The following is a 27,548-nucleotide window of genomic DNA, read 5'->3' as shown; positions in this document are numbered from 1 at the left end:
CTGAACTCATCAACAAGCCCTGTGAGGCTGGCCCATCACAGCCAGTTGTTCTTTTCTTTCCTCTCCCTCTTTTCTGGGAGTCCTTCTGGGTTTTTTTTTTTTTCTCCCCTCACCCCCCCTCCCCTCCTCGGCCTGCAGTCACGGCGGGAGTGGGTGTGTCGATGCGGGCCAGTGCAGCCTAGTCGCTGCTTGTGCGCACTCTGAAAAAGAGGAAAAAGTTGATGATGAGTTTAGTGTGAAAGCGGCCCGCCTCGGAGCAGGCTAACCGTCCAGGAATGGCAGTCTGGACCCGAGCGGACAAAAACGGTCAACTGGACCTTCTGCTCCGCGACCGCTGGATCCGAGTGGCCGCCGAACTCACCCGGGAAACGCTCACTTTAACGGCCGAAGCGGAGGCAACCGGACCCGGGGCCAATCACTGGGACTACAGCAACTCTTCGGCGGGCCTACGAAACGGCATGTCGAACGGAAACGAGCCGGGGACGAGTCCGGGGAACCCCGGCCGCGGTTCGTCCTCGGGTCAAGACCAACTTCAGAACCAGAACCACGGGGGTCGGGGGCGTAGCAGCAGCCCGGGGCGCGGGGGTGTGAGTCGAGGTCAATACGACGGCAACTATGGCATGAACAGCCCGGGAAAGTACCCGAATAACGGCACAAACTCTGACTTTGGAAGCCCCGGCTCCAGCTACGGCAGTCCCGGGTCCAGTTTCGGGTCGAGACAAGGCGACCTGCCCGTCAACCTGGACGGCTCCTCGGAAGCTGTGCGGAAGGTCCGAGTTGTCAAGCAGGAGTCTGGCGGGCTGGGGATCAGTATCAAGGGGGGGCGAGAGAACCGGATGCCCATCCTCATCTCCAAGATCTTTCCGGGGCTTGCCGCAGACCAGAGCCGGGCTCTTCGGGTGGGCGACGCGATCTTGTCGGTGAACGGGAACGACCTCCGGGAGGCAACCCACGACCTGGCGGTCCAGGCGCTTAAGAAGGCAGGAAAAGAAGTGACGCTGGAGGGTAAGTTGGCCCACGCGAGAGCGGGGATTTGAAAAGGCCGAGATTCGACCTCTGCGGTCTGGCTCCACACCTCTTGTGCACTCTACCCCTGTTATATCTCCAGGTACTTGCATGGGTGTCACATTCATTATGGAACTTATTACTGCACCACAGTACTGCAGGTGAATTTGGAGCATATTTTTTCATACAGAGACTGAAACATAAAATAGCTTTAAACCCCATGTGGAAATATGTCACATGTTGGAGCATGCAAGTAATAGGAACAACTTAACAAGTCACCAGCTACATACTTAATATAACTGATTTTTTTTTTTTTTTTTTTTTTTTTTTTTTTTTTAGAGATAATGCATTTCATCAGCACAATACATCTGACCCACTTCACATCAATTTCAGCATGCTGCACACGTTGCTGTGAGCTTTCTCGATGTCTCCACACATGTGCTGTGTGTATCTAACTTCCACCAAGGATAATTGTTTATATTGCACGTAATAATATGCAGCCATAAACACACACAGTCCCAGTTGATCTATGATCTGAAGGAAGAGGAGGAGGAAGAGGAGGAGGAGGAGAAACGAGGCTTAAATAATATCAACAGAACAGAAAGCCTTTGATTAGTGTAAACAGGAATGTAACCACCGTGGTCGCAGTCAGAGTGAGATACAATGTGCTCTGTATGTTTGAATGATTGTGGGTAGCTGAAGATCAGAGGTCACGGTAAACACGACCAGATGAGATTTGGCTGTGTGTCAGTGCGCCGATGCTGTCAGTGTACCGACAACAAAATTGAATATAATCTATTACATCTCATCAGAAAGAATAAAAGTCCAGAACAGCTATTGTTTTTCCCCCAAAATTCAACAGGTTCTGGTTAAATGTGAGGATTTGATGCTTTTCTTTGTCACGTACGATGGTAATCTTCGTATCTTTACGATCTGGATTGTTGATCGGAAAAAAGAAGTCACCTGAAAGCCAGTCAGTTCAATCAAGACAACAACTCTCAGACACGGCCCTGATCTCATGACCCCCACAGATTGGAAAAACACAGCGGCTGGCTGATTAGGAAAGTCGTACCTTGGGATGCTTAAGAGACAGATATCTTCCTCCAGAGATGGAGGAGACCAAAACGGAGCTAAAAGTAGAGTAAAAATGAGATTTGCGTTCGACGTGTTGCTGGAAAGATACATACATTTTAAATGAATGTTTTTTTCTGTGTTGACAGAAGGTTAAATGACGCCGAACACATTGACTGAGCTGGTAAAAGAGTCGTGGCTGTGCAGCTAGTTTTGAGGTTTTCTCATTAAATTGTGGGAGGCAGATTATTTGATCGTTTTTTTTTTTTTTTGCAGTCCCGCAAAAGGCATCACAAGGTCTGCTGAAGGTTCGGTGTTCAGATATGTTTTACTAAAGCTAAACACACATCAACAAGCCTAATTGCCTATTAAACTTCAGATGGACAAACTGCATTACACACTATAAGTGAATTAGACCAGCAGCACAATAATTGGTCGGTTAAGATATTAACTGATAAAACAGGAAATGACTTTCTCAAATGTGTATGTTTGCCGGTTCTTATTGTCTTCTATGATTGTAAACTTAATATAATTTCGTTCTGCACTCTTGGTTGGACAAAACCAAACAAATGAAGACATGTAAAGGGAATCTTTCACAAACTGTTTATGGGGGGCGGGGGGGGGGGGGGGGGCGGGGGGACTGCACAGAGCTCCATGGAGATGCGTTCGCATCCTAAACTGCGCCGACGTCGAACAGTTCAATCCTTAGAAAAGTGGGGGGAGAAAAAGGGCAAACTGCAGGCAGAGAGGCCACAGAGCGCTGGGGGTGGTGGTGGTGGTGGTGGTGGTGGTGGTGAAACTTCAGGTTGGGAACGGCCTAAATGCAGTGTTTAATGGTTTGGAATGAACGCCGGCTGAATACTGACGAGCACGTATCGTAGGAACTAATCAATGTGTGACACATTTCCACCAAAGTCTAAATGAGGCCTGTTTTGTTCCTCCCAAAATAAACGGAGTTAAATGTCAGAGACTCTTTAAGCCATCCGCTGTGCTGATTAAATAAACACCTGAGGCTTTGTGTGGAAACGGTATCAGTTTTTAAAAAAAAAAAATTTTTTATTCTCCCCTCAATCAGAGATGATCCAAAATATTCTGCTGCTGCTGACATGCAAAAGCTCCAAAAATGTGCACGCAGCAGAGAAATAAGTATCACTTCAAAACCACTGGTGGAATTTTGGCCTTTCGCATCTGACATCAGTATAAAAAGTCATTTCCGAGGGAGCCCGAGGCGGAGAGGCCGAGACGGGAGGATGTGCTGCCACCGTCCAGACACGGACCTCTGTTTGCAGGAATGTGTCAGCTGCCTGTCACTGTTTGTCAGCTTGACGGGCAGCGAGCTGTGTTGTTTGTCGATCTCCCGCCTCACTCGGTCGCTCGGTCAGAACGAGGCCCGAGTTTGCAGACCGCCGTGCCGTGTACACAACACATAACCCCCCCCCCCCCCTCCTCCCGCCGCCCTGATATTCTCACAATTAGCTTAGGAGCCCCGCATTCCTGACCTCCGCTCGCATGTGTGTATTTAGGCCAAAGGTCAACACCGGCGGCTCCCACTTGGATGATTATGTCGGTTATGTTTTATTGTTGGGGAATGCTGGGAAATGATGAGGAGCTGCAGCAATTAGTCAACCAAATATTATACAATATTTTCATAATTGGTTGATCGTTTTAGTCCCAGATTTAATGGTTCGGGCTTCTTGAATATGCGGATTCGATGCTTTGATTTGTCACACCTGATTGTAAACTGGATCTCTTTGGGTTATGAGTTATTGGTCACATAAAACCAGACATCTGACGTTGGAAATTATGACAGGGATTTTTCACCATTCTTCTTGATTAATCAGGAAAATGATCATCAGATTAATACATTGGTAGTTGTCGACCTGTAGTGATGCGAGAGAGTCAAAATAAAGCCACCAAAACTTTTATTAACTAGAAGAAGCTTGTTGTCTTTGCTGGAAAAGACTTATTATTGAGCCATATATCCTGAACTGGAGGAGCCGTGGGGATGTGGAGGTAAAACCGGACCACAATAATTTTTTTCTGACTTGTCCAAAGATTCAAATATTTTTGGGAAATTATCTGGAGAATCACACGCATGCAAACTTTGGGGCTCCAGTTTAATTAACTGCAGTTAATCAATGTATGAGAATTGTTATTAATTTTCTGTCAATCAACTACTCATGTTTAATCCACAGTTCTCGTTGGTTTCTTGGTGTCTGGGGAAATAATTAAACTGGTGGGTATGAGACTGGATTATATTGAAAAGCGTTCCTAATATTTTGACTACACCATTAACATACATGAGGGTTAAAGTAGAAATTATCACCTTTCTAACAACACAAACTGAAAACATAGAAGCTTCATAAAAGTAGGATTTATGGCAGAGCTGTTTCGGACAGATGTCCCTATTAAAGTGGTCAGTGAGGGGGTCAACATGGACCCAACAACCAGTTCTTGCCTGGGGGGCCCCTCAGCAGTGTAATCAGTGTAATCAGGCCATGCATAGATGAACTTTTCTTGCATTGTATACGTGCAGCCTGTGATTTGATGCCGAGTTTGTTCCTCTGGGGGAGGGGGGTGGCTTCACTCTTAAAGGCCTCAGGTACGAACAAGGGAGTTTCGACTGACCTATTAAGACATGACATACATATTCCAGACATGACACGCTGCTGATTAATCCCTCTACCCTTACCCCCCCTTTCCCTCACCAGCTGACTGAAAGGCACAACATCCCATATGTCCAAATGATTAGTCGAAGCTCGCTGCAGCCGCCCCCTCGTGTGTCTTTTTGGGTTAGCCCGCTGCCCGGTGGACGGAGACGCAAGATGAGCCTTTTGTGCGAGTAATTGGACGAATGAAAAAAAACAAAAAACTTTAGCAGAAACAAAGGGCATTGATAAAACGGGGACAGCCCTGACGAGGAACGGTTCTTTTCTTGGGAGCCGACCGTGCGTTCATTGGGCCCGTCGGTGTCCTCGTGGGCTGCGACCTGTTCGCCGAGCGTGAGTCTGCACGGCCTGAAGTAGGACACGCCGAGTTCCTCAGCTCCGTCCCAGTATGAAACGCCGCTGCCTTCACATTCATCTGCGGATAAGTCGCTGGTATCCAGCTGTCAAAAGAGTTTTGAATTGACCTTTGACTGAAATTAGAAATGTACATGCTTGTATTCGAACGGACGGATTTAAATTGTATGATTTGTAAACCCCCTCCCACCCCACCCCCTTCCCCTCCCACCACCGCCACCACACACGCAAGAGCAGGACCCCCACAGTGACAAAAACACAACATGACTTACAAACAATGCAGATGAGGTTTGCATCTATTTGTGTTCATTTTGCGTCTATTTCTAGTTGTTTTGTGTCACTTTGTATTCATGTTGTTTCTCTCCGTGCTGAAATTCTTCTGATGTCCTTTTTGCAATCGTTTTGCGTCTCTTCCGGTCACTTCTTTCTTGTCCTTTCACATCCTTTTTGTTGTTGTTGTTTTAAGTCTCTTCATTGTTTTGCATCTTTTCGTGGTCCTTTTGTTTCGCTTTGTTGTCGTCGTCTTTTGTCTCTGTAGTTGTTTTGTGCTGTGTGTCTTTGCTGGTGTTTTTTTGTCTCCTTGTTGTTGCTTTATATCGCTGTAGTTTTTTGTCTCCCTGCTGTTTTTCCCTCTGTGCAATTTTAACCCTTTCGATGAAGAATTTTAGCGTCTTTCAGCTCGGCGTTGGTGACACACTTGCAAAAACAACTTTGAAAGATGATAACAAGTCAACAGCATGTAATGTTCAGCTTCTGGTGGGGTTTTAACTTCACGGAGACCGAAAAAGTGATTCATTCATAATTCAATTGTTTGTTTAGTGTGTTTATAGTTTTATTTGTGACCATGGTGTTGTTTTATCGTCACATTTCAACTTGCTGGGTGAGTTGAGACTCCAACCGCCGCCAAATGTGGACCATCCGATCCGATCACGTGCAGATTTCCAGTGTGTTCTGTGTGCATTTTTATTGTCCAGATTATATCCGGATTGCAGGTTGTTAACGGGTGTAATGTGGATCTGTTTTGACCTTAGTCCCAGCATCCTGTCAGGGTGGAAGCTTAAACACTTTTTATTGGAGTAACTGACTCACCTGCTCCACCACGCCAGACACCATCCCACAAAACTTGCCCCCCTCCCCGCCCCCCACCAGAACCCAGTGCAGCTCAACCAGCGTCAGTGTGTGTGCCCTCAGCTTCGCTAGCGACAGGTAGACATTTGTAATCTTTAACCGTCACTCCAGCAGACAATGGCGAATGTGATTATTTTTGCCCATAATCTGCTTTATCCTTTGTGGAAAGTTGACACACATATTCACATAGAAATAGACACACGTTGGGGCCATACACTGACCTTTTAGAAGGGCCAACTTATGTAATTTCATAAATATAACGGCGTGGTGTTGCAGATAAACCCACTCGTGTTTACACTTCAGCGGCGTTACTTCCCAAAGGCTGTTTCTCTGATCTGAGGTTAAAGGACAACAAAGGGGAGGGGGCAGGTGTAACTGTGTGAGGGCTCATGGGAATATTTTTTGTTGGGACTCTGGTGTATGGAGGCATTTACATTTGCACTGCTTATAAAAGGCCATCTGTGGCTTAAACTGATCACCATTAAATGTATCTCAGAGATGCAGATCCAGGTTTTTGTCCTGACTGATGCTGCAGCTAATGGATATTAATTATTATTAATTAATCTGCAGATTATTTTCATTTGATTAATTATTTTGTTGATAGAATATCAGAAAATGGTGAAAAATGCCCATAACAACATCTTAAGAGTCCAACCAAATGTAGACTAATATAAGCATCAAAATCTCACTTTTGAGAGCTTGAACGAGCAAATTGTTTGTATGTTATCTAGAAAAATGACTTAAATAATTATTATTCACTTATGGAAATAGTTGTTGCTTTCATTTTCTGTCGATCAATCAGTCAATTGATCTACTAATGTTTGCAGCTCCAGTCGTGATTCTGGTATAAATCAATCACCACTTTGGATTTAATAATGGAAAATCCCAATTTGAAGGAATAGATTTAATCTGATATTAACAGTTCTACATTAAATAATGTACTCAGCATTTAATGGTGTCCTGTTGTGTTGGGAAACATGAATAAAATCTTCTGTTACGTTTTATATTATGACATAATAGCAGCAAATTATAATATAGATTATTCAAATGATTGTTTTTGGTACTTTTGCCTTTATTTGCTTGTCTCGCTGTCAGTATACAGATGAGTAACATGAGGAGAAAGAAGGAGAAGCTGGAACCAAATCAGGGATTTAGCAATTATAGTATATGGCAAACATCTTATTCACTTGGTCACCAGAAAGTCTCTGGTATGGTCAATTTTTCTAATGGAAAATAAATGTGAAAAACATCTGAAGATGTCTGTTTTTGACTGATTCCAGTGTGTTAAATAACCTGTAAATCAAAATCATGAATGACATTGCTGTAAAATCCCATAAAACCAATATTACCGCAAAGCAGCGCTGTTCACTGACGTGGAATATTGGCAGCTACAGTCAAATGCAACCAGAGATATTAAAGCAGCAGCTACCATTGTAAAAACTGTAAATCAAAACCAAAAACATATTATACACCCAATAAACTAATAATACCAATTTTCAAAGCATTCATTTTTCTGTGCCATAATAATTTACTATGATTTTCACTGGTCATAATTTGACGAGTAGCGCATAATAATTTTCATGGTCTTTGCTCGGGATTTGTTGGTCCTTACATGCTTCTCTGTGATCTTGACTTTTCACATGACTTAGGACTTGTTATTGACTTTGGACTTGGGACTTTGTGGTCTTAATTTGGGAACACACTTGGAAATTGCTGGTTTTGATTCGTTGTTTTCCACTTGTTAACTGACTTAGGACTTTACTCTGGTTTTGACGCGGCACCGGTTGGTTTTGAACTGTCAGTAAACGATAAACAGTGATTTTTAAAATTTATAAAGTGACTTGTTACAGCAGTGTGTATACATGTTATCGAGAATGCATGTTCTGGAGGAGGGAACCACACACACACAAACACACACAAACACACGCATTTTGGTCTCTGTGGGTTCTGCATCCTGACACATTGTTCTCATTATGTTTCTGGCAGAAAGACTTTGAGGGAGGGGGAGTGTGTGTGTGTGTGTGTGTGTGTGTGTGTGTGTGTGTGTGTGCGTGGGCGGGGGGAGGGGGGAGGGGGGTGGATTAAGAAGGAAAAGACTAGAGGTGGACCTTTTTGTGAGAGGTGTGGGAACAGAGGAAAGAAGGAGGATGAGAAAGATGAAGGTGGAGGGGAGCAGAAAAGACTGAAGACCGAGAAGGAGGGAAGAGACGAAGAGAGGAATGAGAGGAAAGCCAGCGAGGAGAGAGTGGCGGGCCAAACCACAGGAGAATTTCTGGGCAGTTTTGGGGGAAAATGCCGAGGCCGGGGTCTAGCTGAGCGACTCGCCGCTCTGTAAGCTATTATTTCAGCCATACCATTGGATCATTACGTTTGTGTGTGTGGGGAAGAAGAAGAGAGTTGTTTTACGGGTAGCTTTGCACCACAACCAAATATGTGTCGAGTCAGACTCCCTTTCTCTTCTGCATGTTATCCTCTTTTTTTTTTTTTTCCCCCTCCGTGCATCCTCTTTTCCCAGAAGGCAGTGAGGTCTGACGGCAGGCAGATGAGCCGGCCTCGTGGGATGTTCGATGGCATCTCCGAGGGAATATTCTTACGAGCGCATTAATGTGGAAACATACGGGCCCTCAGATGCATGCACAGAGCAGATAGTCCTCTGTGGACAGGCCTAATTAGAAGCAGAAGTGGAGCTGAATGACAGGCCTGACAGAACTAATGAGTTCATCTGACGGCACCGAGGCAGAGACAGGCAGACGTGCGATGCAAGCAGAAAGCCCTAAATCTGTCTGTGATGGTGGAACGGGAATAAAGCATTTTATCATGAGAGCTGCAGACTGCGGAGAGGAAGAGTTATTATTTCTGACAGGAAAAACAGGAAAGCTAAACCATTAATAAAAAGAAAGAAATCCTCAGATGAGAGGATTTTTGGACTGATCCAAAACTGACCCGGGGAAAACCTACTTAAACCCAACATGGGGAAATTTAAAGACCTGACCGGAGGGACCAGACCAGACCCGTGTTTGTGTGGACATGGGATTGTTGGTCTTCATGTGGGACTTTCAAGTCCTAATTTGAAACTTACTGGTCCTGACAGAGGATTTGATTTAGGAATTGCTGGTCTTCATCTGGGCTTTGTTGATTTTCACTTGGCACTTGGACTTTGGATTTTCTGGTCTTGACTCATGTTTTTATTTGGGACCTTTTGGTGTTGATTTGGTACTTGGTGTTGCTTTGGGACTTCTTGATCTGTGCCTCTTTGGTCTTAATACCTGATTTAGGACCTATTGGTCTAAATTTGGGACCTGACTTGGGACTTGTTGGTCTAAATTTGGGACCTGACTTGGGACTTGTTGGTCTGAACTTGGATCTTATTTTGTGAGTTGGTGGTTTTTACTTGGAACTTGACTTTGGACTTACTAGTCTTGATGTTGGACTTGGTCGAATGACTTAGGACTTGAATTGGTACTTGCTAATCTTGATATGGGACTTGTTGGTCTTAACTTGAGACTTAATTTGGTACCTGCTAGTCTTGATGTGGGATTTGTGGGTCTGGACTTAAGACTTGAATTGGTACCAACAAGTCTTCATATGTAACTTGTTTGTCTCGATTTGAGACTTGACTTGGTACTAAATGATCTCCAGTCCAATTTTTATGCATTATCTTCACGTATAAAGCGGTTTTGTAGGCTACTAATCACAATTATAAGTTACATGTAAACAGCAGTTGTTTTGGCCACATGTTTGATGGGAGTAACAGTGTGGTGACAGTGCAGTGGGTAGAAACAGCCCAACGGATGAAGCTGGTTGGAGGTTTTCTAGCGTCTTGGCTATAACTTCGGCAGCATCCCATTGCTGATGGATTTGATTTCTGTGGCGACATCAAAGACTGCATCTGCTCTCAGGCCTTTCATTTAGACCAAACAAAAAAGAAAAACTGAATAGAAGCATATGTATAAAGGTCCACACTGCCAACAAGTTACACAACCGAGCATTCACAAGCTTCACTGCAGCAAGACAAGGACTTAATTATACACAATAAAGATGGAGAATAGGATTTCAGGTCCACTACTTTGTCATCCATTCTTCTCTGTCTTTGCTAGACAATTTCATTTTTTACTTCTGAAGTAGATAGAAATTAGAGCTGATATAATTAGGCAAAAGAAAATTAAACTATTATAGGAATTGATTAATTGTTTTCTGCAGCTTCCAGCTTCTCAAATGAAAAACAATTTGCTGCTTAATTGAATCTCTTTGGTTTTTTGAGTGGTGGTTGGCCAAAACAAACATTTTGAGGAGTTAGCTGGATGAATGTGTGGGCCTTTTTTATTTAAAAAAAAAATATATATCTAAACTAACTATTAATTGATTAGTTAGAAAAATTGTTTATTAGTAGATTCATCAGCAATAACAATTACGGTGGCTCTCAGGGTCAAAACACAGAAAACTAAACATTTCAGAATAACCCAACAACATGACTACATTGGATCAACCGGAGGGAGGCTCGAAACTGTCCACTGTTGTGATTGGTTGTCCAAAGGTTCTGGTGTTTTATCATAATCCAACCAACAAATTGTTCAAATCCAAGATTAATATTTATAAATTCTGAAAAAGAAAAACCGGGTGCAGACCTGCCACATGTAGCTTGTCAGGACTCATTCATAATGACTGGATAAACCAGCACTTTCACTTTTACAGAGAACAACCATCATTGTGAGACTCCCTGCCAGTGCTACAGAAAGTGAAACCACAGGAATCCGAGTACTTCAGACTTTTTTCATTAAAGAAACAAAGAAGCTCTGAACAATTCATTGATTCATTATTGCAGCTCGACTCTGAACTTGCTGGTCAGTCATGCCTTTGTACTCGACTTAAGACAGCTGGTCCTGACTTTGTACTTGACTTGGGACTTTCTGGTCTTTAATTGGGACATCCTGGTCTTTAGTTGGGATGTGTTAGTCTTTATTTGGGATGTCCTGGTCTTTAGTTGGTACGTCCTCGTCTTTACTTGGGACGCGTTGGTCCTGACTTCATACTTGATTTGGGACGTGTTGGTCCTGAATGAGGCCTGCTTGTCTTGACATGGGACTCGACTCAGGACTGGCCGGTCTGGACTTGTCACTTCCTAGTCTTGACTTGGGACTTGACTTGAGAGTTGGTGGTCTTGACTTGGGGCTTGACTAAAGACTTGTTGGTCTTGACTCGAGACTTGCAGGCCTGAACTTGTTCTGGTTTTGAGGATCTGGACGTTAGCTCTGTCGTATTGAGATCGGGTGACTGACCCGGCCAGTCGAGGACCTTCCACCTCGTCGTGCCGAGAAGCTCTCGGGTTCCGCTGTCTCTCTTTGTTTCGGATCGTTGTTCCACAGAAGTTGCTGCATTTATTAGCTGGAGCGCAGATAACCACAGCGCAGTGATACTCAGTGACTTTATTCCTCTTGTATGTGAAGATATAAACATGCAGAAACCGCAGAGAGGCTCAGGTCTGCGGACAGAAAATAGCTCAACGTCTCTGAACCAGATCTGATTATTAAGACTGAGAGAAGCGCTTCGCAGCAGAGACGTCTTCTTCCCTTTTCACCCTCACACACAAACATCCAGGAATGCACTCGCTCACTGGCTCCAAACCACCGACGTTTGCAGAAATGACCCCGGACCTTATGTTGGTTGTGGGCGGCGTGGTTTGGATGGCTGATCTTGGCACGCTGCTTCGGTGTTACTCTCCGCCCCGCCCACCACTCTGAGTCACACGGAGAGTAATGTACACAGCGGCGGGCAGGGAGTCGCGCACCGTGCAGCTCACTCTGCAAATTGATTCTGCATCTCACCCACCGTCTCAGAGTCATGAGCATGTTTCTGTCGTGGCCCCAAAACCTTTTTTAGCATGATGCACCACACCGCCCTGTCAGATGAACCGAACCACCTGTTAAACTGTTTTTAAACTGGTTATAATTTAACATTAATGCTTTAATAGTGGATTTATTTGCGTATTTTTAATACTAGGTTGTCAAATTTAGATCAGTTTGCTCAAGTTTACAATCACACTTTTCTTGACAGAAGCTGTACATTTCAGTCATTTCTATTTCTATCTTTTCTACTATTTTATCCATTTAATATTTCAACTGTTTATCCATACTGTTAACTTTTTCAACATGTATCCATCACTTTTAGCCTTTATTTATTATTTATCCATTGGTTTAGGCTTTTTGAACATGTATAAAATACTTAAATCTATCTCTACTACTACATGACTTGTAGCTAACTGCCAACTATTTATCCATTTTGTGTATTTTTTTAACATTTATTATTTACTTTTAGCTATCTTTCATCTGTTATATCCCTTACTGTTTCAACTAAATTACTTTTAGCTGTCTTTTTCAGATATTTATCAACTACTTTCAGCTTAATTTCACCATTTCTTAATTACATTTCACTAGTTTTAAACTTTTTTTTCAGTTTATCGGTGACATTTAGTATATTCATATTTAGAAGCTCATACTTTTAAGCTATATTTTAGATCTTTATTAAAAATTTGCAGGTATCTATTTCAACCATTCACTGATATTCACATATTCATCCACTTAAACTGTTCAACAATTTACACTTTTCGTTGACTAATTCAGCTGTTTATCATTTGCATTTCTTAATTATTTTTTTTTTAAACGTTGATGCATTACCACTCGTATCTTTTCCATGTCAGACTGCTCACCTGCTGACTGAGTTACACACCCTCTCAGTCACAGCACGTAGTGTTCATTTGCGACAGCTACCTGTGGATATGTATTCAAATCATAATTTTGCACTCCTGGTTTGAAATCTTTGCTGCTGAGTTTCTCGTACTTCTCCTGCTCTCGCTTTCGCCTGCATACCTTCACAAACCTAATATCTGAGTCTATGTTCAAGAATGACCTCACCTCCCGAGAGCCTCGTCTCAGGTTTCATACAGAGCAGACCGACTCATTGTCCAACAAACACACACACACCCAGACGCCCTGTATTAGTTCTCATATTTACACACTTCTTTCGCACACTCGAGCTGACTGCAGGAGGAAACACAGAGGAGATAAGATGTTCACGCACATCGTAGGAGAAAGGGAGGGCACAGCGTGGGCGGGAGGTGGACGAGGCCGCAGGACCAAATTTGGAAAGTGAATCCATCACATCAAAACGAAAGCCTTTCTTCTTTACAAACAGCCAACTGGCCAAGCTCACCGCTGCACCGTCAAGGTGTCTCTTGTTTTTGTAAGATAATTTCACACAGGAGACCACTTTGTGTTCATAACACTCGCATGGACGATAGCAGAAACTGTTTAAGCTCCAGGTTCTCGGTCGGAATATGATCTATTAGGTAATTAGGATGTGTTTAAACTTCAAGTCGGGCCGACCCTGGACTAAATCTCAAGCTGATTGTCCGAAGAATCAAACCTCATTTTTCTCCATGCATGTTGAAAACGTTAAAACCTAACTGGCCCCGAAAGTGTTTTTAGAAGCGGATTAAATGCAGACTTCTTTCAGAAAAACATGCCAGAGTGTTTCCTCGTGGTTTGGTTTTATTGCTGGCTGCTCCATATATCCTGAGTGACCTGCTGTTATTGGGTGGGTTCCCACAGATGGCCAAACTATCAACACACTGCCTGCTCGAGATATGTAGATATTCAACAGCTGCCTCGCTTTTGGCTCCGGCTACGTTTTGCTTTACGCTGATGAACAGCAGCAGGCTGATGTGTTTATTCTATTATGATAAGAGGGAATATCTGTGGATCTCACATACTTCTGGCAGATTTGACTTAATTTGGTCAGCTGTAAGCAGGATGGCTGTTGGTCATTAGTAATACTTGAAATATGGAACATTTTATGGAAATTTTAAGGAGTTATTGGGGCCATAGTTGATTCAGATATCAGGAAAACCTGCTAAACAAACCATCAAATAAAATTATTTTTAGGTTAAGCATTTGGCTGGTGCCAATTCAGAGCTGCATTTAATGATTATTTTTAGTTATAATTAATCGATTGGTCTCAGACTGTAAATTGTGACAAATACTCGTTACAGTTTTCCAGAGTATTTTTTCAAGCAACAGTCTAAAACTTCACAATATTTTAATTTCCAATGACATAAAACAGAAAAAATAAATTCTTCTCATCTCATCTCGTCTGATGGTGGAGACCAAACACAGAGCTCAAAGAGAGTGAACACTCATCAAGTGGATAAAATCACAACTCTTAATGAATACTGTTGTTTCTCTGTGCATAACTGCTTGCCATCGATATCAACATACACTGTAGAAAGTTTTAAAATGTCAGTGATGTTTATTTAGCTTCTTACGTCAAAAAATCTGTTATTGCTGCTGTAAAATGGAACCGTCCATCAAACATTAAATGGAGTATACAGTGTGTAAATCCATTAAACTTTATATATGTGTCACATTTCATACAAGTCCAATGCAATTTCAAGTGTTTTACAAGTGAATACCACAATGCACAGGATGGTAAATATGGAGTCGTGGACAAGATGCAACTGAAACATCCGAAATAAAACACAAATGAATTTCAAAAAAAGAAAAAATTGGTTGATATGCGTGTTCTCTGTCTCCTCCACAGTGAAGTACATCCGCGAGGTCTCTCCGCTCTTCAAGAAGCCGTCCCTGGTGGCCGACCTGCCGTGGGACGGCGTCCGCCCGCAGTCGCCCAGCTACAGCGGCAGCGAGGACTCGGGGTCGCCCAAACACAGCAGCTCCTCCTCCTCATCCAAAGACAGGAAGGTCATCAGCCTGAAGATGTGCTTCATCAGCAGAAACCTCACCATGCCCGATCTGGAGAACAGGTCTGCTGTGAGACTGTGTGTGTGTGTGTGTGTGTGTGTGTGTGTGTGTGTGTGTGTGTGTGTGTGTGTGTGTGTGTGTCTCTCTTGGTGTTTGTTGGAGCGAGATACCTAAGTGTGTGGGCGGTGAGGTGAGGTGTGGTTGGGTGTGTTAATAGTTCCTGCGTCTGACTTCTCTGCATTAGTGTGGAATGTTTTTTCTGTGAGAGATAATAAGGGTGATTAAAAAAACACTCTGATGTGTTTGTGGAATATCAAACAGTAACACTAACAAGTTGCTCATGAACCAGAACTACAGTCTGCAGCTTTCCAAATTATCAGCAACTTTAGTAGCTACAAGTATGTGAAATTTGAAGTTTATAGGTGCTTCTTTTGTGTTTTAATTAATCAGTATATCTTCCGACCTCCCTTCTAATTTTATTACAACTGCATCAAAACCTCAGTACTTCTACACGTTGACCTGTAATTCAGTCCCCTTGCAGTCAAGAGGTATAGTGAATTTTACGTTTCATATTTAAGTAGATTAAGTAAGAGATTAAATAAGAAAATCGTGTCTTATTCATCAAGATAAATAAAGTAAGTCATTTATGTTACTATATTTACTGGTTCAAGTGTTTTCTTCTGTTTTCATGAAGAGTTTTTTTGAATTCGGACATAAATCTAAAAACAGTGACTGCAGGAAGCAGTTAACCCCTAAAGTTACTGTCAATTTTTCAAAAATTTCCACTTGAAAAACCCCCACCCAAATTCAGTCAGTAACAGCTGCACAACCAATATATATGCATCTTTCACAATGACAATCATAATTTGAATTAACTCACTGCCCTTTTAGAAAGTGGGTCATATTAAATTAATATTCTTGTAGGCTTCTTTAAACCTGTTGTGTTCCTCTTTATAACTTTATACTTTTCAGCTAAATAGCTGCCGATTTTTTTGCGTAATTAAGAGGAAAGTGCTAAAGTTATGAAGTACAAGTTTGTTATATTCAAATATTTAAGAAAAAAATAAGAAAACTTGTGTCAGGGAAATTGAAAATAGTTTGTGGTTTTCTTGAAAGATACACAGAGAGTTCATAATTGTGAATCAGATATAAAAGTGAGCCACACTGAGATACTTTATCTTACAGGTCCAGTCTGTGGAAATCAGGTAGAAACATGTTCGAAAGTGAAACTGCTGAGTGGTAGAAATGTTATCGCACGCAGTCAGTTATATTTGTAAATCATCAGATCCATTCGAAGCACAAAACTGAGGAATTTTCACTGCAGCTGAAAATTACAAGCAACAATTTAACGTGCAGCAGAAATATCACTGAGATTAATATTGAAGAAGTTTTTGTTATTCTTTCTAAGAAACGGATGTCAACTTCTGATCCAATTTTTTTTTTTGGGGGGGGGGCGGATTTTGAGGGAAGGATATTAGCTGGAAAATATGGGAGCTATACAAAAAAAAACAAAGGGGGGGAGAACCGTTTGTAATTTCCTTCTACCCTTTCAGGCTGTTGGAGCTCCACTCCCCCGACGGCCAACATACGGTGGTGCTGCGCTGCAAAGACGGACCCTCCGCCAACTCCTGGTTCACTGCCATCCACACCAACATCGCCGCCCTGCTGCCGCAGTCCCTGGCCCACATCAACGCCTACCTGGGGGCCTCGTCCCCGGCCTCCACGCACCCCCACCTCAAACACATCGGCTGGCTGGCCGAACAGGTACTTTCAGCGGCGTGCCATATATTGCACGTGCGATTAATCATTTCATTAAATGTTAGATTCTCTGCAGAATCGCTGAATAGGATAAAGTTAAAGAATGAAAGAAGAGTGAGAGTCTTAAAACTAAAATAAACTGATTATTTATTTAAATTACCTGGTGAAGAAATACGTGCATTTCAACAGCTGCCAAATTGTCGACTGTATTTTGCCTCGAATCATTCGTACTTGCAACTTCCGAAAAGCATTTAGTTTGGTCAAAAGATACGGCAGCTCGAACACATGTTTACATCTCTGTTTCTACATATTAGAAAAAATAAGTTGCATATTTTGGGTTTAAAATGGAAAAAACAAATTCAATATCTTTCACTTAAAAAACTGAAATACACGAAAAACTAAAAAATAGTTTTAACAGTTACCAAGATAATGTCATTTATTCATGAATATTTGTCCAAGATGATCACGATTTTGAGTTTTTATCATCAGCACATACATCTACATGATAGAGCGGGAGTACAGTGCAGTTTCAGTGCTGATAAATGTTTAGTTGAAACACGTGTTGTTGCCAAAAGGAAATGGCATCTTGGTTTTGATGTCGAAGTTTTCCTGCGTCGTGCGTATATCCTGACGTCTAACGTATAGACTGGCAGTTCTGCTCGAACGTAAAACCTGCGGCAGCAAACAGGAAGCAGCATGTTTTCATGAATTAGCCTCAGATGTAAAACTTAAACCAGGGCCCGTTTCAGTTCAAGAGCAGGAACAGGACCCTCACCCAGATTAATATCTGCTCACTTTGATGAAGTGGTCATTCAAGGTCGCGCTCAGTGAATGGATGTATGGTTCTGTTTTATCTTGACCGGGTTCACGCAGGAAACGCAGATTGAAGTTTCCGTTGCGTTATTTCCTGTCGAGCCCACCTACTCACCGCAGGCGCATTCACAAACACACTGTCTGGCTTCATGTCATTGTTTTTCACTAACTCCAACTCAGTAGTGAGTCATGACTCCGAAGAAACGCTGCCCTATTTTTAACACAACGCTCCAACTGAATCAGGTCAGATTGTCAGAGCGAACTACTTAACTCCTCTGCTACATACCTGCATCTGTACTATGTTAAACTACATCACTACACACTTAAACTACATCACTACACACTTAAACTACATCACTACACTGTTAAACTACATCACTACACTTAAACTGCATCACTACACTGTTAAACTACGTCACCACACTGTTGAACTACATCATTACATTGTCAAACTACATCAATACCTGTCAAATGACATCAATTCCTGTCAAGCTACATCACTACCAGTCAAACGACATCAATTCCTGTCAAACTACATCACCACCTGTCAAACTACATCAATTCCTGTCAAGCTACATCACTACCTGTCAAACTACATCACTACACACTTAAACTGTATCACTACACACTTAAACTACATCACTACACTGTTAAACTACATCACTACACTTAAACTACATCACTACACTGTTAAACTATGTCACAACACTGTTGAACTACATCATTACATTGTCAAACTACATCACTACCTGTCAAATGACATCAATTCCTGTCAAGCTACATCATTACCTGTCAAACTACATCATTACCTGTCAAACTACATCAATTCCTGTCAAGCTACATCACTACCTGTCAAACTACATCACTACCTGCCTGGCTCTGACCCCACGAACGTTTTTGATGGATCAGTCAGCACTGACGGCTCCTGCTGACTTTCTTCTGTAGGTCCAGCTGGAAGGAGGACGGCAGCAGTACAGGCCGGTGGTCATGGCGCTCACGGAGAAGGACATCCTGCTGTTTGAGTCGGTGCCGTGGAGCCGAGAGTCCTGGTCCATTCCTCTGCTCACACACCCGCTGCTGGCCACCAGGTAAACACAACAAGAGTGACAGCAGTCTTCAAATCTGACCTGACCGATCTGCTTTCTGTCCATACACTGTTCTCAAACTGTACTCCATGTGTAGAGCAGTTCAATGTCCTCATAATTTAGAGGATCTGCAGGTCTTGAAATGAAAAAGCAGTGAACTCAGTCCCCTTAAGAAAAATAACTCTAACTGGGTCACTTCAGAGATCAGAATCCCTCCTGTATCTCTGGTGACATGAATTTCATTATATCAACTGTGCCTGTGTTTTCATGTCTGTCCCTCCAGACTGGTTCACTCTGGCAGCGCCCGGAGTTCCCCCGCCCAGGGTTCAGACCTGGTGTTTGCCACTCGGACCGGCACCGGGCGGGGAATCGAGTCCCACGTCTTCCGAGTGGAGACCCACTGGGATCTGTCCTCGTGGACGCGATCCCTCGTGCAGGGGGCGCACGCTGCCGCTGAGCTCATCAAAGAAGTCTCCATTGGTGAGTGAGTTTGGAGTCGGAGGAGAGTTCGTAGAGACTGGTCCCCCAAAAACTCTCAAGGACAACTTTGGTGATGTCCTGTATTTTTCTTGTTGTCAACAAATCCCTTAAAAAGACCAAAACCAACAATGAATGTACTGAAAACTTACCGTACTGTAACTTCAAAACCGAGATGGCAACATTTGGAGTGAAAGAAACAGATTTACTTCCCTTAAACGATACTTTGCTATTTCAAAAAATTGTCCTCTTCATGTCGGAAGTTATCGTGTGTCTAATGGTGCGTTCATAAGCTGCTGGGAAGTTGGACAGCTCCGATGTCCGAAGGGGAAATTGCCTGAACGCCTGTTAAGGTTGTGGTTAAAGGAAGAGATATACTTCCTCAGCACAAAATTAAGTCACTTCATGGTGAGTGTCGGTCAAACTAATTCGAGCAGGGTATTTTGATGTTAAATGATACTTTACAATTGCTTTCATAAATTTGTCTTCGTCAGGCGGGTCGTTTTTTGTGAGTCTAACCAGCTTAATGTCAGCCCTCTGACTTGTTTTTTATTAGGTTAGGTAGTTACTTTATTAATCCCCGAGGGGAAATTTTTTTCGCTACAGCAGCATACAGAAGCAATAAGATAATAATAGAACAATAGAAAAGCAATAAAATAGCAGTAAAAATAGCAGTAAAAAATATAAATATAAAATATATATACATATATATATAAATATATATAATATAATATAACATAAATATATAAATATAAAATATAAAATGCACAGTATATATATATATATATATATAGGTATTTAGGTAACTGACAGAAAGTAGATTAGAAAGAATTTAACCTGCTGCTACTTTGCTTATCTAAAGTAACTCTGCTACAACTGCATACAAATAAAACACAAGCAGGTAACTGATCAAACCAGTTATGTTGAGAAATGGTTGACGTTGTAAAATTTCCTACTTCCCTGCTGCCTGTAAACAGCATTTCCGCACAGAGTTCATGGTTTGGTGTGTTTAAATAGTATCTTTCTGTGAGCAGAGATCACACAAGTGCACAAGAAACACCGCGTTATACAGTAGCAACCATTGACTGTGTATAAAAGTGGACGCAGCGTCCATTTCTGAAAAACGAGGCCGATGTGGAAGTGCCTTTAGCTGCAATACCACCGAGTACCACCGGAGCAGTTTACAAAACAGTGGGTGACATCACCGTTGGTTTCCACTTGCTACCAACCAGCCCAACAGAGGTGATTGAGCACTTTTGGCATGCAAGGTCATGTACATGTGTTTACATGTGAATATGCCTGTTTTATGCGCCGTGTGTGTGTGTGTGTGTAGTGTGTGTGTGTGTGTGTGTGTGTGTCGGTACACACAGGTTAGCAGCGCAGTGGCGTCAGCCGACCAGAGGATGTGGGTTCGCTTTTGTGCGTGAAGTCATCAGGTGTACAAGTCGAATGTAAAGTGGAATTTAGTGTTTCAGAGAGGATATATGTTGGCAAACTAAACCCTGCATACCAAATGTAAAAAATGTTCTGCAGGTTAGCTCAAGAAAAGATATTTTCTGCGCCGGCGACAGGAAGCTCCTGACAGCAGCTGGCTCCGTGTGCTGCAGCTCAGAAAGAGCAGCTCTGTGTGTAGGAAAAGCAGAAGTGGGAGCCAGCAGAGGGGAATGTTTCCACTCCGAGCAGAACAATAGTTGGCTGCCGGAACAGAGCTGGAAAGCCTTTTTTTTTTTTTTTTTTTTTTTTTTTTTTTTTTTTTTACTCTCCTTCCCTGTCCGGCTGCTACACAAACACACAGTTGTGCAGGAACATTCGGACCATTCAAGTTACCGTAACGCGTGGAAATGCTTACGGATCAAATGACCTCACAGTCATGCTGCATCCAGGCTGCGTTTTTATAGAAGAGATACTTTGGGTCTTTGGGCCGCAACTTAATACGGTCGGTTATATAAAAGTGGAATTTATTACAATAATTGGTTCATTCAGTTGAACCAGTCAATGTTTTGGTTAGTTTGTTAAAGTTCACGAAGGTGACGGAAGCTGGACGCTCCGCCATTATTTTTAGCCCGAGCAAGAGGAAGTAATAACCTTCGTGAGGAAGTACTCCCAGTCATGTTTCTTTGATCAAGATTAATCTCCTGAGTTAAACACGTTTTTGTGACCACCGGTACGTGCACATTTCACCGTGGACTCAGGAAATCAGAGACCCTTGAAATGCTTCTCTCTAAGACCTAAAGAGGGCACATCGGGTCATGAGCGCAGCTTTGGATTTTCTTTGACATATTTGCAGGGTTGTGCACCTCGAATTCTTCCCACCCGGTCAGACTGTCAACACCGAGTTCTGCCGAGAAAATCAGTCGGTGCAAACGACCTGAACAACCGCACAACCTCGACTCGCTCGATTTAGCTCCGTGAGACTTCTTTCTGTTCCCCCAAAAATGTGACACAAAATTTGATGTGCGCGAGTACCAGTGGTCACGTACACAAGTGTAACTCATGTGCTGCTGCTGATCGAGCCACGTGACTTATAATATTTTCTCATGAAGGTTATAGCTTCCTTCTGCCCGGTGGAAGTCACCGTTTGTGCACAACAGGAACACTCTCTGAAGTTTTCGATCGCCTGTCATTACGTATTGTGTCCATCCACAACCTTTAGCCCTTTCACCGTACTATAACATTTTTAACTAATTCAGCTGTTTTTAAATTAGTTTTAGATATCAGTTTTAACTGATTAACCGTTATCTTTGTGTTTTTAATGTCTATCGAACAAAATAAGACATTTGAATATGTAATCCTGGACTCTGGGAACGTGCTTCTCAATATTTACTGGCAGGTAAACCGACCAGTTAACTGAAAAAAATAATTGGGCAAATAATCCATCGTGAAAATAGTCACCAGTTGCAGCACTGCTCCGTCCACTACCACCCTCCGCTTACTGTAGTTTCACCCCGAATCACTCGTACACCAGCTTTTCTGTTCTCACGCTCTCCCCCCCCCCCGCCCCGTCTCCTCCAGGCTGCACGTTGAACCGACAGGACGTCCGGCTGACGCTGCACTATGAGAAGGGCTTCACTGTGACGAGGGAGCCGGCCGACTCAGCCGGAGGCGCTGTGCTCTTCAGATACCCCTACGAGAAGCTGAAAATGTCCGCCGACGACGGAATACGCAACCTTTACCTTGACTTTGGAGGTCCGGAGGGAGAAATGGTAAGTAATAACAGATGATGGGACCTGCGAGAGGGCAACTTTGAATATATGAAAAAAAAAAAAAAAAAATGTAAATAGTGCGTATGAAAGAGTTTCTCAGAAAAGGTGGAGATAACCCTTTATTTTTAATTTTAAGATAAAAATCAATTAAAAAATGTATCACAAAAAAACCGTATTTGACTGTTCATTTACTGATACATAAACCATATTAACTGTTAAGCTATCACAGGTTCAGGAACTGATAAAACAACAGAGGAATTAGAGGTGAACGGATTTCAAATGTAAACGATTAAAGCTACAAATAATTTGCATGTTAGCGACTCTAACAGCTCAGATGTTGTAGTGTCGAACAGATTAATAGAAGTAAATTGTTATCTTTTTTTTATATATATATCCATGAATCTCTCATTTCCTGCCCCATCCATTTTGAAGTTGACCTCCTCTCACTTCCTCCCGCCCTCCGTCCTCCAGGTGTTTGACCTCCACTCGGGTCCAAAGCCGGTGGTGTTCGTGCTCCACTCCTTCCTGTCGGCCAAGCTCACCCGCATGGGCCTTCTGACGTGAAGCGACCGGCGGGCGACGGCTGCGGCGGCGCGGGCGAGAGGATGTTTTAAACGTTTTGGTTTTTTTTTCTCTTCATTTACTCCAGTTTCTCCATTCACAGCTGACGTTAAAAGGCCTGAGGCGGCGCCGCGGGGAAAATTTAACCCAGGAGTCCTTCTGTCGATTGTCTCAAAAAAAAATGTGCCTTCTCTTCCGGCCGCGCCTCGGCCTCCTGCAGTGATTTATATTACGGGGCGAGGTGAACCGGGAGGGGCACTTTGCTTCAGGTCTTTGAGGTGTTAGAAGACGGCAACAACAACAACCCGACAAACATTCCACGTGATGACGTTTTTAAAATTTTGTGACGATTATCCGATGTGACGTATGAAAAGATGAGCTGCGGCGTTGTGAGAATGTGACACCCGCGCACGATAAAGCAAAGTGTTACAGAAACGCGTTAAAGAAAGAGAAGGCTTTTTTTTTTGTTGTTGTTTTTTTTAAGACGGTTAACACACAGCCGAACACGGATTGGTAAACGCTCCCTGTTTTTACTCTGCCTATCATTCCATAACAGCCTTCCAATGTACGTTTTGGCTCTTTTTAATGTGTTGGCATGTGTGAGAGGAAGTCGCTGTTTTAGAGTCACAATGCAGTTTACCTGAGCAGAGATTGCGCGGATGAAGAAAGATCATGTGTGTGTGTGCGTGCGTGTGCGTGTGTGTGTGTGTGTGTGTGCGTGTGTGTGTGTGTGTGTGTGCGTGTGTGTGTCTAAATGCTACACGCTTCTGTTGGCTTAATAGTGTGCCTGATAGTTTTAGCACATTATCCCAAACTACTGTTGTAATCAGGATCGCCAACTGTGCCTTTTTACATGTAGTCAAAGACACTCTTTATAACGTCTCTTTTTTTTTTTTTTCACACAATAAGAGAATTTTACGCTTCGGACATGCACAAGCAATAGTATTACTCTTATAGTGTAAACCGTGTTACTACGTTTGTTTTTCTTAAGTGTGTATCTCCTGATGGCGTGACTTCCTGCCCGTGAACTCTGGATCAGATGATATACGACGTGACCGTGTGTGTGTGTGTGCGCGTGTCCTCCCCTCCTTTCGCCTCCGCTACCACGCCGTCTCCGCGTCGCTGTCGTCTCGTTCCACTTTGCTCGAGATTACCCGTCTCTCGTTACCATCCTTACAATAGCTTTTTCTCTGGCCAAGGACTTTTCTTTTTCTTTTTTACCCGGCTTGTCTCTAGGTGGGCTGTCACATGACAGAGGTACCAACGCAGTTTAATAACGCTTCACCTCCTACAAAGCCTGCAGTGACTTTACATTCAGTTAGATTTTTAAAAACAACAACAACATTTTTTTTTTAGCTTCTATCACAGCAAAAACAAAGGAAATTCAAGAGTTTTAATGTCTTATTTCATCGTGATGAAATCTTTATTGTTCTTCTCGTACATAACATAATCTTGACAAGCACCGAATCTCCAAAAAGTCACACAAAAAATGTTGTTAACTCGTTGAATTTTGCTCATTTCAAGCCAAGAAATCTGCCAGTGGAATATGAAAAATGTACTTAGTAAAGTTTCTCGGAATTAACATAAAAATATAACAACTGCAAAAACTATCTAACCTTTAAAATGGTAAAAAAAAATTTTTGTAGCTTTAAAGAAGTTGAAACTTTCCCTGAAGTCACTTCAGTTTAGGAGTTAAAGGAAACTCAGGAAAACAATCCCCCTTTATTAACTTTCTTTTGGAGCTTTCAACCACGTCCCACTGTCTTTTCTCAGTCGACATGAAGCTCGCTCGGCAAATATCACAGCAGAGTGAGGAGCTTGTAGATGTTAAAACACTTTAAAGGGATTATCGCTACCGCACACCGAACAATAAACCAAAAGTAGAAATACTGCAGGAGCTAATGAGTACGGAGGAAATGAAAGTGAAAAAAATGTTTTGTTGTTCCTTCTTTAGCTTTCCTGTTTGTTGGAAAAAGGACCTTTTTGAAATAAATGAAGCTGTAGATATAATATGTTCATTTTAGTGTTTGATTAAGGTGCTAAAACACAGAAAATCGTACAAATTCCACTAAGGTCCACTGTCGTGGCTCTGCTAAGCACTACTATGTGTAGTTTTACTTTTTTTTTCTCCACCAGTAACAAATTAAATTCTGAAGGTTTTGAAGCATCGGAAATTGAGTTTAGAAATTTCAGGAAACTGGAAGAAAGTTGCAAAGTTAGCTTTGGCTAACAGCTAACTCAAACTAGGTTTTTACCTCTAGTTAGTTTATTTGTTTACAAAACAAAACTATAATTTTTTTTTTTTTTTTTTTTAAACATTTTCATGACAAGATCAAATGATTTAAAAAGTCTGTATTTTTCAGGACTCTGCTGCATTTTTTTTTTTTTTTGTCTTTTACAAAAACGGTCTTTTTCCTCAACAATGCAAAATGTTATTCTTCAGAAACATCTGTTAAATTTTTCAAGTTTGTTTTTTGAGGGGGGTGAAATCATTAATGTCCTCCGTAAGCAATTCAGAGCAGACAATAATATTGTCAAATATTTTCAAAATAAAGGCTCAGATTCGGCTAAAAGTACCTATTCTGAATTATGCATGATGCTGATATTAATATATTATACGTATATATAATATAATTTTAATATTCAATGACATGCGACTATTTTTTAAATCACATCTATAGTATTTTTTTTTAACTTTTGTTAGGTTAAAGACACGTGCTGGTGTTCACAGTATATTTAGTCTAATGAAGACAGTGAGAAGTCGTTGAAAGCTCCGGAAAAATCCATCAATCTGACCAAGAACGCTCAAACTACTATTCCCTCGACAATGAACCTTTTACATCTGATTTGAACCGTTTAGATTAGTTTCTCATTTTTTTTGGAGCGGGGTGCGGGGGGTTGAAATCGAGGCGAGTCGACGTTGCTTAAGGGCCGTAAAGGAATCACCGTCCTTCCTCTTCGCTTCGTCTCACCTTCGTTTAAACTCCTCGGTGAGTTCAACGTGACTAATAAACACGTTTTCACCGGCTTCGGCTAGTTCATAGTACACGTTACTAAAGTTACTCTTCAGTGGAGCCTCTGTGTTTGTTTGGACCTCAGACAATGTACCGTTGTGTCCAACAGAGGAAAACAAGATAACCTCTCTGTCCCCCGGATAAGGAACTCAGTCATCCGCCTCAATGACCTCTGTCCTGCGTTGGACTCGATGTCCTTGTGATTGTTTGAAGTTTTTTCTTTTTTCTTTTTATGAAAGTGAAAATATGCCACTGCATAGTTCCTATCAGCTGTCTAACTTCTTTTTGAAAGCTACAGTTAACGATGGCTGCGTTAAAGCAGAAGTAGACTTTGCTTCTCTTCAAACATGACGTGCGAGTGGGAGGTTTGAGTTACATTCGGCCTGATGAGTGAAGTCAGTTTCCGCAACAGCTGACGCAGGAAGAAGCGTTAAACCTTTCTCAAAGTGCTTTTAATTTCCAGTCGGTCGTGTTTGCTGTAACCTAATCTGCGACGGGCCGTCCCCTCTTTGAGCTCGATGCACTAAACCCGTCAAACCCCCCCCCCCTTTTTTTTTTAAACCTGTGAATGTACACCTTTTCGTCATCACCTTCCTCCTTTACGTTTCTGAAATGTTGGCTCTCCTGTCTATGCAAAGCAACGCTTCAAAAAGAAGGGGTTTCTGGAACCAAAGGTAAATAAATATCTGTGGCAGCTTGCGTCCAACACAATCATGAAAACTGAAAAAGTCACACGAGAGAGTGCTGCTGCAGCAACCTGCCATATGCAAAGTATTTTAGACTTCCTTCCAAGATACAGTATACAATGTATGATAGCAATGTAGTAATCTTCAAATGTAAATACCTTCCAATAAAACTGTTATAAATTACACGAGGTCATGTGTCATTTCTTTTTTTTTTAATGACTTCACATTTTGTAATTTACAAAGTACTTCCGTCCGATAACACTTCCGTCGTGTTTGTGTTTCATTTTATGGTTGTTTAACAGTACTGGATATTTTAAAGTGGATTTTACAATATTTATTTAATGGAGCTGAACTGTCAGTATTGAAGTCAGTTTGTTTTAAGTTTGCATTTGGACTTGAAGTGACAGAAACCGGATCTTTCGACCATTTATTCTAAACTTTTTCGCGTTTTCAACCATTTATCCACCACTTTTAACTATTTTAGCTCTTTATCTGTTACTCGTACCTGTTGTGACATTTATTTGAGCTATATTTGAACTCTTGCATAACTTTTAGCCTTTCACTGTTTGTCTGTTATTTGATTATTTCAACTGTTGATCCATCACTTTCGGCTTTTTAAACATTTTAAGTTAACTATTTCAGTTATTTGACTATTACCGTGACCTTTTTCAACAATTATCCGTCCTTTTTGCTTCCAGTTATATTTATTTATTACTTTTAGGTTTATCTCAACATTTATCGACAACTTTTAGTTAACCGTTTCAACTGTTTATCCATTACTTTGAGCTTTTGTAACATTTATTAATTACCTACAATAGAGTTTCACTATTATTTTATCACAATTAGCTGTTTCAACAATTTATAATCTTAGATAACTAATAGATAACTGGTTCAATTTATGTTACATTTACAGTATTTACAAAAAAAAAAATTCAAAACTTTTTGTCATGAATCTTAATATATTTATTGCA

At 41.8% G+C, this 27,548-nt stretch overlaps 1 protein-coding gene across 1 annotated transcript; it reads left to right on the top strand.

Annotated features, from left to right (window-relative positions):
• Positions 1-129: 129 nt before the first annotated feature.
• Positions 130-26,760, top strand: sntb2 (syntrophin, beta 2). The gene is made up of 7 exons (XM_069163208.1): positions 130-1,005; positions 14,820-15,042; positions 16,534-16,744; positions 18,497-18,639; positions 18,920-19,116; positions 22,126-22,316; positions 22,788-26,760. Exons 1-7 carry the CDS (start codon positions 276-278, stop codon positions 22,878-22,880), a joined length of 1,788 nt encoding a protein of 595 aa, XP_069019309.1. The 5' UTR covers positions 130-275; the 3' UTR covers positions 22,881-26,760.
• The last annotated feature ends 788 nt before the right edge of the window (positions 26,761-27,548 follow it).

This window comes from Embiotoca jacksoni, unplaced genomic scaffold (genome assembly GCF_022577435.1).
Source record: "Embiotoca jacksoni isolate LCO1_2020_lvr unplaced genomic scaffold, fEmbJac1.0.p SCAF_3, whole genome shotgun sequence".
NCBI lineage: Eukaryota > Metazoa > Chordata > Actinopteri > Embiotocidae > Embiotoca > Embiotoca jacksoni.
Note: the sequence above shows the minus strand (reverse complement) of the source record. Positions and strands in the feature narration are given on the sequence as shown.